Below are 16,141 nucleotides of genomic sequence, written 5' to 3'. Positions count from 1 at the left end.
TGTTGTCATTTTATTTTCATACTACTTGAAATAAAACTAATTGATAAACTCAATTCTTTCTGAAGTAATATTGACTGTACAAATTGTTTTAATATAAGGTAGTGACAAAATTAAGAACACAAATACATGTAAAAGGATATCTGGATATACCCTGATAATTAGCATGTTTGTGAATAAATTACCCATACATTGTGACTAAACTCTAAGTAAAACTGAGTCAGGGTTCAACTCACACAACTAGGCCAAACGAATCCTACATGTACAATCTGTTTCTGCTATTGTTCACATTAAAATGCTGTACAACTGACGTCCAGTTTGCAAAACTGGGTGACTATATAATATATAAGAAATGTATATAGGTTAAGTGGATTTGCGATCAGGCAAATATACGATATTTCATACAGGTTAATTCATAATAGATGTGGCAGCTTGTTATTAGTTATTCATTGAACTGACAATATGCTGCCATGTCTAATGATGAATTAACCAAACAAGGATTTAAAAAAGTAAATAATTTAAATATACACAAGGGTCAAAACAAACAAAATATTCTGATGTTGATGAAAATCGTTCAAAATTGTTGGTACTGAGTGTCATATCAAGAAGATTTTGAACTACTGCACTTGAAACTACCAGTCGTTACCTATGTAACCGGGAAATACAGACAAGTCGTCATCAATAAGGAAATGGGTTTTTAAGCTGTATAAAACGTCTGATACCTATGACCTTTTTATCAATATACATTTTTTAAAGTACATGCACAAACATTCACACATTGTCGTCACAATGATATGTCACAATTAACCAAAATATGGCACAATCTTAATTGACCAACAATTGGATTTCAGCCAAAAGTAATAGAAACTTTTGAAGTGTTTGCCACTAAACATAATACGAAACCACTATTAATAACATGTCAAAGAAGTTGCATGCCCATAATATTGCATGAAGTTGCATGCCCATAATGTTAAAATATGCTACAGATACGAGTCTGATATGGACGAAAAAACTGCCCCCCACACACACGAAATTTGACGGCCTATCCTACCAAGGTATAGTGGTAGAGTAATTGTTCCGCTAAAGTGATTCAATGGATAGTCGCGCCATTACATGGAGCCCTTAGTTGGTTTGTTTGAGCGTATTTTTGGCGACTGGGAAAAATGCGGAGGAGAAGGGGTAACGGTTGCATTCCCGTTTGTTAGATGAGGATTTAATACTATAATTTCTATGTTTTGAACTCTTGTTCTACTGTGTTATAATTTATTCCGAGTACTCCATATTTTACAAAAAAATCCTTTTAACACTTTAAAAGTAAAGCACCTAATGTTACACATTTTACTGCGATTGCGCACTGGTTATACCAATACAAAAATAATTAAGATCTTTCCAGCCCTGTCTGATCTTTCGATGCGCGAATTAAATACTTAGCATATGTCCCTAGAAATGTTCCTTATAGCTACCAATTGGTCAATTATTATTAAAATATTCAAAAAATGAAACATGTTAATTTTTAATTTTCTATATACATATTTCTAAATAAAATTAATATTTACTCACTACAATATTTCATTCAAATATTAATTCTAATTATCTGTTTAAATACATAGATATAAATGTAACTTAACATAATGTAAATGCAAAGTAATCAAGTTATGCTTTATGTGCTGGTGACAGTGTTTTAAAGTTTTTACCTGTTCATGTACAAGCACGTGTACGGATGAAAGATTAGTATTCTTTAAACTCATATGAAAAATATTAGATAGTAAAAATTAGTAAATATTAATGTTATAACTATGTTAATTAGATATTCCAGAATAGATATCATTTTAGTTCAAACTGATATGCGATAACAGGAATAATCATTTTATAGCTTGTATTTCCTAAATCATTAACTAGCACTCAGTCACATATTATGATATACCGTAACCGGATTGGGACCAGCACGGGCATTGATTCTGTTTTCACACTGCTTTTACTTTTATAATTATTATATATACATTTGTCTTCAGTTAACAATGCTTAATGGAAACTGACCACTACTATATACTGAAAATGTAGACATGGCAGAGTATTGAAACCATTCCCTTTACGTTATCTTTACGTTTACGTTAAATCTTATTCCCAGATTTAATTAGTGCCACCAAGACCCTGATACTCGTGTTCTGTCTCCATATTGTTCAGATTAAGACCTTGATATCGGGTACCCTCTTCCTCTAGTACAACGGCATCGTTTACCTCCTGGTAATCTGATGGCTCGCTAGTAGATGTTCGTCCTTCCATGGCTAAGTTGACGGCGTAGTTGTCCGCTTCGTCCGATGCTTGGGTGTCCTGATTAGGTTTTCTTTCTGTCCGTTTTCTACAAATAAAATTTGAATATATTGTAACATGACAGACGTATAGTTGCAAAGATCGTAAGTATTGTTTTCATGTTCAAATACGGGTCCAGTATAAAATTTTGTAAAATCATTTCGTTAAGTCACAGAATTTGGCACCACCATCACCATTACCACCATCATTTTCAAGCTAAACAACACCGCGATTAACAGCAACACTGTGATTAACAGCATTACAACATCCACAACATTATAAACACGACATTTAACATGACACGTAGGTTGCAGATATAATTATTATAAACTACCTGGCGATTATCAACCCAATGATGATAACTGCAATCAGTATAGCTCCCAAACCTGCTCCAATCAAAACCCTATAATCATGATTAGATATGATGTTTCCAAGGTCATCCAATTCTACAAAAACAAACCAAACATATTTTTACATCAATGTGGTAGTATTATACAGTATGAAGTGGGATTAATTCCACTGAATTCATTTATTTGGAAATATTTAACATCAAACGTCATAAAACACATTGACACACGCACCAACTATCCCTATATACACCCAACCTTACACATTACCGGCACCAACCAGACTCTGTTTTGGATTTTGCAGTCACCTGTTTCATCTGTGCTTTTCGTGTCGAGTCTTTCCTAGCCTCTGTATCACTAATACAAAAGAGAGATTCCAAGCTGACCCATCAGCTAACAATACTCTGATTTCTAGCAGACAATTTGGTTTCCTACCTAGCAACAGCACTGCAGATCTTCTCGTCACTCTCTCTCAGAAATGGAACAGCACTCTGGAAGAAGTGAGTATGGTAACCTTGGACAGAAGGTACATTTGACATACACCATGTCACCAGGTTCAAGGCATACATTCCAGACCATGCATTCACCATTTCAGATGCAATAACGTCCGCAATTGGAATGCTTTCCTGAGTACGTTGTTGCCAACATTGGACTTCAAGCCTTAAAATGTCAAGCTCATGGATTCCTATAGCCCAGCTTCTGAACCAAGTCCTCAATCATAAAAGAGTTATCTTAAAACCATGACTTACTCTCTCCTCTGAGGTTTAGTAGACAGGCCAGAGATCCCCTAACTGAGTGGACTTTTGCCGTGAGTGGGCTTTATAGACAGTAGTCTATTTTCTAGGCTCGGGGTCACTGGACTTCTTGGACTACCGAGGGATCTGATCAAGAGCTAGGATTCGCACTGACTATAGACCATTATTGACGATTTTTAAATTTTTTTTTATTCATTTGATTAAATGTTTGGCTGCAGTGAGCCAACGGAGCCAATTGAATTGCCCATTAGGGCATCATCTTGCTCTGGTGTGGCTATTGTTCACTTTGCATCTTATATACCTACGAAACCAAAAAAAAAGAAAGAAAAACAAACACGACAAAAACCCCAACAAAACATGAACTTGTTTCCGAATGAATGAATAAATGAATGAATGAATGAATGAATGAATGAATGAATGAATTAATGAATGAATGAATCAGCGAACGAACGAACTAACGAACGAACTAACGCATACATACATACACATACAAAATAAACCAATAGTAAAAATAAACCAATAATACAAACCTGCATATATCCAATCTGTCCAAGGAATGGTATGATCTCCAAACTCCGTCGGTGCGAAAATACGCTGAGACATCCTGAATCCATACTCTCCATCAATTTCTAAATTGTTGAAGGTGATCTCAGTGTCAGTAAGCACTCCCTGAACAGCTTCTTGATTAGGCTTCAGTAGCTGCAATTCGTAGTGGTACTCTGTCGTATAAGTCTTACTGTTGCATTGCAGAGGCTGCCAGGTAAATGTTACCGAGCGTGGTGTTATAGCCTTCACACGAACATGAAATTCCGATGGATCTGTTTGTGTTGCGATTAGGACAAAAATAGTACCACCTTAATTTAACCTTTCAAAGTCTTGTTTCAATTTGGTTAAAATGCAGTCTGCGACTTACGTAAATAGATTATAGAATTACAAAATGCGATAAGAGTGTACAACTGATTTACAGATAATTATAGTAACATGCTAAATTAAATTCATTGTAAACTTTTACATCATGTGATTTGGTCAATATTGATTTGGCAAAGTAATATAAAACCATGCACACCAACTAGACCATGATAATAATAAATAATAATAATAAATTTTGGATTTATAAAGCGCCTTTCTCCAGATCTTAGAGGACTCAAAGCGCTGTAATTTCGCTGCAATGGTGAATCATCACAATCAGGTCGCATCAACTAGGCCAGTTGCTGCCGAACGGCGCACATCTATTCGCATTTAGATTGTAACATCCACCAATTATCTGTGCAGCTCCCCAAATTCCATTGGGTGAAGGAATTTTTTGATAACCAAACAACTAATCACCGATTTTTGCGATACAGGAGGAAACCGGAGATCCCGGAGAAAACCTGCGAGAGCGAGCATGGAATCAGGATAAACCAAGTGCACATGAGTCCTTGGGCCACGCCGGGGCTTGAACCCGGGACCTCAGTGGTGCAAAGCGAGGGAACTACCGCTGCGCTAACTCGCCCTCGCAGGAAGTGCACAAAGGCAAAGAAGCCAATATCTTTTATATGTTTAAAATGTAGTAAACGTGTTATAACATGTTTTGACTTTGGTGAAAAAGTTTTAATAACATTTCAATGTCCAGTTATATAAATGTCATGAAAATGTTTCTAAAACATTTTTATATGAAAAAATATGAAAACTACATTTAAAATGTAGTCAAAATGTTATTGTCAACTTTTTTGGCAAACATTTGTGCAAAATATTTGGTCAACTCTTGACTTAAATAATATTTTTAGAATATTTTGCAACAAGTTTTCAAAAAAGGCTTTTGAATGTTATTAAAACGTTTTATAACACAATATTTAAATGTTTTCTGTAAAAGTTTTGTGTTTACTGGGCGGTTGATAAAACTTTCTATGAATGCACACTTGAATCGTGGGTGCGAGGTACATATTTTACTTTAAAAGATACAAATGTGATGCTATTCAAACCTGGAAATGGCGTGCGCAGATATTGATCTAGCCAATTGCTCCATGGACTAGTTTCCATGTTCATCGTATATCTCATCTTGAACTGATAATCGGTGTCACATTCCAAGTGGATCAAAATGATATCTGTGGTAGTAACAGTTCCTTCTTTAACAATCGTACCGTCTGGTTTCAATAATACGTATTGAAAGTTCAAGCAGCTGTCGGGGATAGCGTTCCATGTTGCCTTTACACTCTGGTAATTATTGTAACTGGAAATCTGTAACTTGATTTCTGCAAATTAATTGAGTGAGAGAGAAGGTGTGTTTGTAGGGGGGTCATGAGGTGGGGTCGTGGGGGAGGGAGTTAGACTTCGCCGTAGTCCACTTGCCAATTGTGCATACTCTGGCTATTACATTTAAGCTTAAAACTCTGATTTAATTAATCTGATCTTTTCAGTCACTGTACGCCCCCTGTTTGTTAGCTTCCCAAGTGATTTTTAACTCGGATAATAAACTGGCAGATTCTAAAATTAGAATTGTTCAGTATTGAAGTGCCATTATAATTATGCCATTATGATATGTTGCATTCAATAATATAAGCCTATGTATACTTTACTTTTACTGTCACAAATATAATTAATATAAACTTTTTCATAACCATTTTATACTAGTATTTTGATGTAATAAATATCAGGATAATTTCGAGTTCAACTGAATGCGTTCAAAAAAATTAATAACATTTTCATTTATCAAAAATCGACTATAGCATAGTCTAGGGGGGAGTGTGAGAGGATGATGGAGGCTGAGCGAAACAAAAAGAAAGCGAATTACCGTTAAACTATTCCTGAAAGTGATTGACACAAATACCAATAACGGTCATTTGAGCGTTTATTTGAGCGTGTTAATGCACCAGATAATTAAACAATGTAGGGGTGTGAGTGGGTGGGGGTGGTTTTGTGTGGGTGTGTGTGTGTGTGTGGGGGGGTGTTGGACGAGGTTTAGTTGTGACCATGATTTGGTCATTAATAATGAAGGGGCGAGAACAACATATATATTGTTAGTCTCATATTAGTGAGCTTTCCGCGTATGCGATTAATTTCAGTTATTTGGCGTCCTCTGAGCGCTTTGAATGGAACAAATCAAACGCTTACCTTCAGCCGTAGTTATGATTACCCCACTATGTTGTGGTCGGTATACGTATTGACTTCCATCAAAAACACGTGATTGAACTGTTATCAAGTAGGTAGAATTGGCATACAATCCATCGTCAATATAATATAAGATCCGCTGTCTGAAACTTGTCCATGAGGTAGTACGTCTATTGAAATTCACGTCAAGTTTCCCATCGCCTGCAGACTCACTACATAACCCTGATTTTAGCAGTTGGTAGATTACCTGGAACTCACTCTGGAAGTCGGTAGTGTCCCAAGTTATGGAGACATAACCCTGACTGAAATCTCTAACTCGAAGATTTTGCACGCGGCTTTGTACTGCAATTATTAAAAGTTAATCAACTTTAAGTAGTACGTTTCATTTGCAGAATATAACTCTTTCGCATTAACTGTACTGAAATAGTCAATTGAATGAGTGATACGTACGTGGCAAGTCTTTTTTTTTGTCATTTATTTGGTCTTTTTTCAGATTCTTTGTTTTAAGGGCTGGGGCATGAACGTTTGGACAGTATTTATTGTGGGACATTAGAGCACATCAGACATATCGAATTGCATTCTGAATACGAAGAATGTCATTCTGATATCAAATAATTTTGATTTTTGAAATTCGCAATTTAATACACATTTTATGGCAAATCATTAAAATTGATATTTTTGATATTTAACAGTACTTGAAGTAAACTTTATAAATCTGATGATTTATTCTTAAAGTGTATGTAGGTGGGATGAAAAGCCGACGATTAATTGAAAATTTTGACCTTTCGTATTGAAGATATGGATTTTTGTTCCCAAAACACCAAAAAAATTAGGTCTTTTTGGGAAAAAATCCATATCTTCAATATGAAAGGTCAAAATTTTCAATTGACCGTCGGCTTTTCCTCCTGCTACATACACTTTAAGAATATGTCATTAGATTTATATAATTTACTTCGAGTACTGTTACATATCAAAAATTTGAAAAATATCAAATTTGTATAATTTGTCATAAAATTTGTATTATATTGTGATTTTCAAAAATGAAAATTATTTGATATCAGAAAGACATGCTTCGTATTCAGAATGCAATTCGATAGGTCTGAGGTGCTCTCATGTTTCAAAAAATACTGTCGAAACGCAATAAACGCTCATTTTAGATCCCTTAAGTACCCTTAATATTTTATATTTGAGTGTGATTGAAAGGCGATACTATATATTTGATTATTTAATTTTCAGGCATGCAAAAGCTTGTAAGAACAATTGGGAACACAAGGAAACACTAGGCCCTATTAGCAGATTGACGACCATTTTCAGTTATAGTTGCAAAATTATTAAAGAGGTCAGTTTGAGATCTCAGATGGAAAAAGCGGGACATCAATTTTTCTCAATTTGAGATATAGACAAGTATAAAAAGAAGTTGTGCTACCTTTCATCATAGTTTCAAAAATATATCATTGGATGTTTAAAGTGGGGTGTTAATTTAATATGTTTAAAGCTAATACTAGTATTACATTGCAGATATTGGTGCCTTAACTCAAAGAGTCTGAACGTTTATTGGATTTTGCATCAGTCCGAATTCTTTAATTATTTCTGGAATGAATGACTACCCCCTTAACCTATCTTAAATATGGGTGGAATGGAACAAGGGAGATAAAATGTGTTAGCAAAGGACACCACACGTTGACCCTGATGGGGGTTTCGAACATACAGTCTTGTGATCGTAAGATGAACGCCTTAAACTGTACTCTTATCATTATCACGTTGTCTTTTTTTTTCAAATTATGTTGGTATAAATATTTAGTTCAAAGTCAAAACAGAAACGCAATGAAGCCAACAAAATTACCTGTTGTGTCTTCAGATGGCAAAAGAACTGAATGTGTAGATAAAGTAGCAGCAGCAGGAGGAGTGGAAGTAGTAGGAGGTAAATGACGAGTAGATTTGGTCACAATCATAGAAGTAGTTGTAACAGGAAGACTAGTTGTTGTAGATGACGTTGTACTCGCTGATATCCAAGCAATCCAATTACTGTAGTAGCTCCCACCAGACGATACCACAGCAGAGATTCGAACACGATACTTATAGCTTGTGCCCGGTTCCAAGTCATTAAATACAATAAGCGTTTCCATTTGAGTAGCACTATGCACCACAGCGTTGTCAGATTGTCTTTTTAATTCATACTCGTACATGACCTGGGTATCATTCTGCGTGTTGCATGGTGAATGTGTGTCCCACGTGAAGATTAGGCTTGTGTTTGATGTTGAGTTCAGTTGTACCTTGGGGCTTGTTACAGAAGATGCTGAAATATATAGTATTAGTCACAATAAATATCTTATTGACCCTCTTTATATTTTCTTACGTTTTTCTCACCATCTTTCATTCTGTTTCCGTTTTAACTACTGATAAACGAGTCCACATGCATGGAACCTTAATATTCAAAATGCAGAAAGCGATAATTAAGAAACAAACATGCAGTTATGGAAACCAACTGAAAATTACATTTGTTATTAATTTATGAAGTGAGATAAGTCTAATCTATATGTATCAATACGCATATGCATATTATTATGATCATATTCTACTCTCAAGGTCATAGGGCACCACTTCTTAGTTTCTAACATCTTTTTTACTAAATACTAAGTATTAGGAACAGAGCTGGAAAGATAGTAACTGGCAGGGTATAATATTTAGAATAGAGCTGGATACTTACTTCGAGGTAAACCTATTCTAATCGACAACCATTTATCGGGGCCGTTCCCAGTCTTCGTCTGGTAAGTTAATAGAAATCTGTAAACGGTGGCACACTCCAAATCAGTCAGGTCCAATTTAGTAGCATTCGTGACTCCCTCTCTTGCTAGTTTTCCATCGACACTAATCAGCAGATATTCATTCTGCGGCACGCCGTCATCAACACAGACATACGGATACGGACGCCATGAGAAACTACCTGTACTTGGGTGTTTGAATGATCCTGACACACCCAGTCCTGTAACCAAAATTAAATAGCGCACAAAGGGATTTGCAATAATTATGAGCCCTGGAGGAGGGTAAAATTAGGGCGGGGTGGATGGAGGCAAGTACTTTTTGGCACACATTCATAGGCACCTTTTAAATAAAACACTCTAAAAGGCTTTGGACGGAAAGGTTTAATATGCAACGTGCTCGATACGCTTGCATTATTATCTAAACCATTTTACGTTTGCAAAGTTGTTTCCCAAACATTGGCACGCGCAATTAAAAGCTTTCTGAGATAGGCCGGTTGCAAGCAAGCAACCGGGTGGTGGTGGTGGTGACGGTGGTGGTGGTGGTGGTGGTGGTGGTGGTGGTGGTGGTGGTGGTGGTGGTGGGGGGGGTGATGTGTTAGGCTCAAAATTAATGCACAGTCCCTAATATATTTTCTTTCCTCTATTTACTCAAAGTCCACAAATTAAACTGTAGCATCTAATATTAAACTACATTGTAATTGCCTTTAACAATGATATAGAATAAGTTATGTAAATACCAATAAGTTCTGTCTACGTAGGACTAATCTCCATAGACCTGGTCTAACTTGTTTAATGCATACAGACCTAAGAGTTTTATGTCTGCAATTTGTTGAATATGATTTCAAGTGAGTGAATCATCTGATAGGGGTTCTATATCGCATTTAATTTTTTAAGTCATTACATTTTCGGCTTATTTGTATATGCTTTAGAAGTCTAGGAAATTGCCTCACAATCCTTACATTGTTGGTTCGAATCCTAGCGTTATCTTATCCTTAGCTGTTTTTAATTGTGGGGACATTAAGTATCGGATCCACACCTACCTCGTCGCTTTAAGTGCATGTAAAGAAAGGTTGTAGGGAGGGGGTTTGGTGATAGGAGCGTTTAAAAATTGGAGACATTCAAAATGACCCTCATAAAACAGGTAAAAAGTGCTGGTCTCCACTCTAATTTTTGATAGAATGAATTTGCTCTCTCAACTTGTTAGGGAAGCATATGAAAGAGGGGGTGAAGAGTGACAGAGTGGGTATGTCAAATAGAAATGGGTGCTCTAGTCGAATATAATTATATGACTTATGGTTAGCGCGTACAGGAGACCGAATTTTTAGCCATATGCCACCCCCACTATTACGGTTTGGCTAGGGCTCTCTCTCCCCTCCCCCTTTTTATTAACTTCTTGTTCGTCATCTTGTCTAAAAATGAAATAAAAGGAACATTCTTGTTTCTTTGAACAAGTTCATTTGGAATGTTAGATTTAACTGACAACACAGTTCGTTATGAACGTGAAGAAACGTCACTAAAAATGTGAGTAGTCAACATCATTTTTCACTGGAATTGTTCAAAACGAACCATGTTATCAGAACATTCTTGTTGTTCGTTTCTCATTCAGGGAGGTGCAAACAAGTCTCTTCGTAAAACCAGTGGTTGACGACTTATTACTAACCTTCACCTGTAGTCCAATTTAGACCTTCATGTTCAATTCCCAATAAATAGCGGTCTTGTTGCCACACTCTTGCCTGGACAGTAGTTCGGTACGTGGAATTCGGATAAAGGGAATTATAGCTAATACTTAATTTCTCGTTAAATTGCCATTGTGAAATGATCTGTTCAAATATAGGATCATTATCTCTAATTCCATAGTCACAGCGCCCAAGATCTAGGACATGATATTTGACCCTAAACTCGTTGTTGAGTTGGTCGCAGTCCCATCTGATATCCTTCTCTAAAGAAACACGTAAATTTGTAATAGTACACTGTCCTGTAAAAACAAAGCAATTCTTTAACAGTTACAACAATCTTGGCAATCTGATTGGCCCATTCTTGTGTATGAGCCGTATTTTATCATACGATAGACCTTTTCCCCATATCTCATCATGGCGCTTTTCCAGGGGTACTTCCACCGCACACAGCGTCATCATCCCAATATCTTCGTGTCAAAAATTGCCGTGATAGTACGGCGAATCCTCTCGTTTTTCAAATGCTACGCATGGCGATTTTTTTCGAGATAGGCCGAGCGACTCAGGCTAGGCATACCATTTACATGATATGAGATACCACAGAGTTTCTATTCTACACCTTTTTACGATTTGCGCCTGCTCAGTACCCCATATGGTGTTGCCATTACAAGAAAATGTGTTCGATTTGCTGTCAGGTAAAACCCAGGTTTTGTTTTCAATACACTAACTGGAAATGCAATACACTAATAGGCGATTTGCTGTTGTCGTTATACGAATATAGTTTACTGCATTTTATACATTACGATTTTTAAATCGTACATTAAAATTGTGATATATTCAACTGTTTGAGAATTAAAATCAGATCCACGTGCTCTACAGAATATTAAATCACAAGTCTATAATACAATGCAGTATATCGAGAGCTATCCAGACACTTTCTTTATCTGCGTCAATAATAGAATATTGATTTTTATCGAATTGAATACATCTCTACATTTTGAGTTTGTACTTCAGCACTGAGCGATCTAGCGATCGATTCCTAGTCAATCAGATAGGACTCCTTTCTTACATTCGGTGAAATACCAATCGCCCGTCGCTCACAAACGGAGTATTAAGTTGCAGGAAAAAAATCTTTATAATTAAAGTCGACACTGGAATCATAGAATCACAAAACATGGCGGATGATGTCGGTACTTTTACAAGGCGAAAAGTAACATTTCTAGGCATTGCCAATGTGGGCCTTTTTAGCAGAGAAAGTTTCCAATTATACTAAAACCTTTTGAGACGCTTTGTATGTTTGAAGGTGAAAAACTAACTATAGGACACGCTATGTTTTTACTAAATTCTAAAATTTGAATCATCACACGAATCGTAAAGAGTTAACAAGGTTAAGTACTCCCCTATGGATTTCATAAATACTGTAACGAGGCAAAAACGCAGGCTTTACTGACACGGGATCTCAGGCAAAGAAAGATAAGCTTAGAGCCCTTAAAGCTCTATTTACTAAATTTTAATACGTTGTATAGACCTGAAGGTTTAAAGCTAACAACAGGGCACGCAGGTTTTCACTGCCGGCATTCGCTTCGGAAAAGTCAAAACACTAACTTCTTACACAAATGTTTTACATCGATCTATTACCAAATCACTCATTGTTTCAATAATACATAATCTGTATATTAAACAATCAGTATGCCCATATTAAGGTCTGCGAGCTTAATATACTACGTCATTCTCCCTGGAATAGTGAATGATGGGAAAACAAAGGTCTATTGAGAACGGTTTTACCGAAACTACTCGACACATTGTCACGGTGACATTACGACGTTAAGAAAGACACGATTTTCCGCTGCGCCCAGGAACATAGGCGTCGCATCACACGCTACAGATGAACCGCCTCTCGCGCGTGCAACATACGTAAACGCGGATGCTACTATGTTGTTTTGTGTTTGTAGGCGAGTTTGAGTAGAATGACGGTCGCCCTTTAAAGTTTTAGATTTACGAGATATATAAGTTGGCATATCGCACATATGTGCTGCACGCAATGTCGCACGCACTTTGGCGTGATGCACGCAATGTGCTCGCCCATTGACCAGCATGCATACTGCATTCGTGCAGCACACCATCTACGCGCTTCCCTGTATGCATGTGTGTAATGTTCCAATTACTCTCATCTGCACGCTCTCCACTGCACACGTGCAATATAATGTTGCTCTCGTGCGAAAAAAATGGTCGCCATGTTTTTAAGGGTCAAGTCAAATCTATGGATGGCCATCTGAGGACCCATTTTGAAACCATTATTGGTGTCAGAATGACTCACATTTTTATTCAGTGACGCACGGGTTAACTAATATTACCCAAGTGGTTTTGGATACATGAGATTATGTAACTCATGTTCACTAAAGGATAAATACTACATCCCCAACTGACTAGAGATACATAAAAAGTCGGTTAAAACGTGGCCTAAGAAAAACTTAAAGCTTAAGAGTAAAATAACACAATGTTCCCTCCAAGACAAGAACATGAACTGGGTGATCAGTTGAAAAATCCGTGAGAATCTGTAATCAAACATAGTTCTTTAACGGATTTTTTAACTGGTCACATATTATTTACGGACAAATGTTTCCTAGCTATTGGCAACCTTATAGTGGTATGCATAGTGTGCTAAATTAAGGTGTGTTAAAAAAAGAATTTCATTTCATTGCAATCAAAATCAATGAAGATGGATGAGGTTTATCCGCAACACTAAATTTTCTCCGAACGAACATGGGCAAGTCATCCCTTGCTGGTGTAGCGGTAAGAACAGTGATTGGGTCCTGGCCATGGGTTCGATTCATGCTTCCGTGAAATCAGCATAGTGATAAATTGGATGAAAAAACATGTAAGTTATACAGTCTATATGAAACGGAAGGTGTTTTTTAAAAGGAAGGTTTTATTTCAAACTCTAATGGTGACCCGCAGGTCAAATTGCTAGAATTTACATTAAACACATCTAATGATCTAAACAGAAACAATGCAATTTGAAGGCAGCAGCTTAATCAGCGCCAATATTGCAACATCGCAACAAACAACTATACAAACGTCCATCCCCACCATACCCCTACCCCCCGAAGGCAATGAGGATACAGTTTTTTTGCCCAAGGACACAACACGTATTACACGTTGACGTTCAAACTCGCAACCTATGGATTATGAGCCGAGCGCCTTATCCACTAGGCCACACGTGCTCCGTTTTCTTCTTTAAATCCAAGGTAGAGAACCAGAAAGCCTTAACTCACAATGACATTCTTTGTGAGTTAAAGCTTTTTTGGTTCTCAACCCTCGAAATTAAGGGTAAAGTACTTACCATGAGTATGAGACGCCAATACAAGCAACACAAAACACATCAGAGAATAACTCATCCACGTAGTAGCCATTTTGTAATCAACTATACGGAGGGCTGAATTATTGGATACTAAGTTCCTCAAATATTCAAAGGCGCTATGGTTTATTGCGCATATTGAAAAGTACCGAAATCTGAGTCATTCGGGATTTTGTTACATTATTTTAAATCATTTCCCACTTATTATTCCTTTCATCTTTTTTACTTTATTCGATTGGAACCAATTTTTATTTGTAGTAAATGTCAAAATCTAACAAAAGTGAACTTAAATAAGGGAACTCACATATTGTAGGTAAAATCAGTGAAAATAGACTAAAATAGTTTATTAAAAAGCAGCTTCTATTTGGTGGTATGAAATCTGTGAGTACATGTACCATGTGAGTATATGTTCCATCAGGAGCCTATGGGAGCGCATAAGGACAATATCGGTGACTCAGGTCACCGTGTGTGGGAATTAAGCGATGGTATACTGATAATACTGTATTCCGAAATAGACTTATTTTAGTGTTTTATGCATCCATATACATTTTTGTGAAAATTGTCTTGAGCCATTTGCTTGTATATGGTTCTATATCCAAGCAGAACATCGTGTTCTGAAAGACCACCAGCGTGATTAGACATAACAATAACAATTGGATGCTGGTATAATTGAAAAAGTTAAAATGCATTTTCATTACTGGTTATCTTGCTGTTTGGTTACACAGTTGATGTTGTTTTAGTTACAATCTGTTAGCATAATCATATTACTTGCACATCGAGCTAATCTCGTATGAGGGATACACACCATTTCCATGTAAATGTTTTACGATATTTTACCGTTTCCGGTGTATCAAATCGTTTTTCGGATCTGAGGTAATGCAAAAATCTGGAAAAAGGTATCCATATACATTTTTCATTTGTATATTCTAATGTTTAGGCCTAATCATACTACGTTTGAAGAAGCAACAATTTACAGAACCAAAGTTATAGGAGCGGAGGTAGAGCTTATTGAATGATCCTCGTAGTTCTGAACGAGGAACTTGTTTAAACATTTTGAAAAAAGTCAACAGGTTATGATTAGGCCTATATGAATGGTCTATACAAGAGACAATACACGTATCATATCAAGTCAAATTGTAGGGGTGAGCGCACATACCGTGAACGTTAAGAGGAAGTTAACATACGAATAATTAATAATAGTGTAAAAACACTAGGCCCCCTACATGAGAAATGGCTATACCGCATACCGCAAAATAACATAATAACGTATTTAAAAGTCACATTATATTCACTAGTGGAAACTTAAAATCAGAATTCTTTCAAAGCGACGAGAATTGGACAAAACAATGATAATTGAAAATGTTCTCATTTCTATGAAACTTTCTCATCCAAATGAATAAGAAGTACTAATTAACGCGTCAACAACCTGTTACAACAAGTGTTAAATTATCTCATTTAAAACAATGACAGGTGGTTGACGCTTTGAAAGAATTTTCATTTGAAATTTCTACTAGTGATTACTGACAAGTGTATTACATTACGAGTATTTTGTCGTCGAATTCTTTCCATTCGCCAGCCCCATATAACTTAGACTTACAAAATATAATAATTAATAATATTATAATTTAAAACTTTATTTACATCTATTTTTTAAAAATAATAAAACAAAATATAAATTGATTTTTTCTGCACGTTATTTATTCCGACTTTTTACACAAAATCAATGAAAAACAAAGCGCAAAATGTATTAATTAAAATCACTGAAAAACAAAGCGTCATATAGTAGATAAGATAGTATATCGTCGCTGGCGGGAAAACCTCACAACGACAACGAACTCCACTGTAAGTATAA

At 36.3% G+C, this 16,141-nt stretch overlaps 1 protein-coding gene across 1 annotated transcript; it reads right to left on the bottom strand.

Annotated features, from left to right (window-relative positions):
- Positions 1–74: 74 nt before the first annotated feature.
- Positions 75–14,521, bottom strand: LOC140146587 (uncharacterized). Its single transcript, XM_072168457.1, has 9 exons — positions 14,275–14,521; positions 10,919–11,233; positions 9,204–9,479; positions 8,340–8,792; positions 6,500–6,838; positions 5,371–5,640; positions 3,940–4,227; positions 2,642–2,753; positions 75–2,356 (listed from the first exon to the last, which is right to left on the bottom strand). Exons 1-9 carry the CDS (start codon positions 14,342–14,344, stop codon positions 2,128–2,130), a joined length of 2,352 nt encoding a protein of 783 aa, XP_072024558.1. The 5' UTR covers positions 14,345–14,521; the 3' UTR covers positions 75–2,127.
- Between the last annotated feature and the right edge of the window lie 1,620 nt (positions 14,522–16,141).

Source organism: Amphiura filiformis, chromosome 2 (assembly GCF_039555335.1).
Source record: "Amphiura filiformis chromosome 2, Afil_fr2py, whole genome shotgun sequence".
Classification (NCBI taxonomy): Eukaryota; Metazoa; Echinodermata; class Ophiuroidea; order Amphilepidida; family Amphiuridae; genus Amphiura; species Amphiura filiformis.
The sequence above is the reverse complement of the archived record's forward strand: the minus strand, read 5'-3'. Positions and strand labels throughout refer to the sequence as shown.

Coding starts and splice junctions, on each gene's coding strand:
- LOC140146587 (XM_072168457.1), bottom strand. CDS start 14,344: ATGGCTACTACGTGGATGAGTTATTCTCTGATGTGTTTTGTGTTGCTT. Junction 8,793..9,203: donor TAGAATAGGTTTACCTCGAA/GTAAGTATCCAG, acceptor TATATATTTCAG/CATCTTCTGTAACAAGCCCC. Junction 5,641..6,499: donor AATCATAACTACGGCTGAAG/GTAAGCGTTTGA, acceptor ATTAATTTGCAG/AAATCAAGTTACAGATTTCC.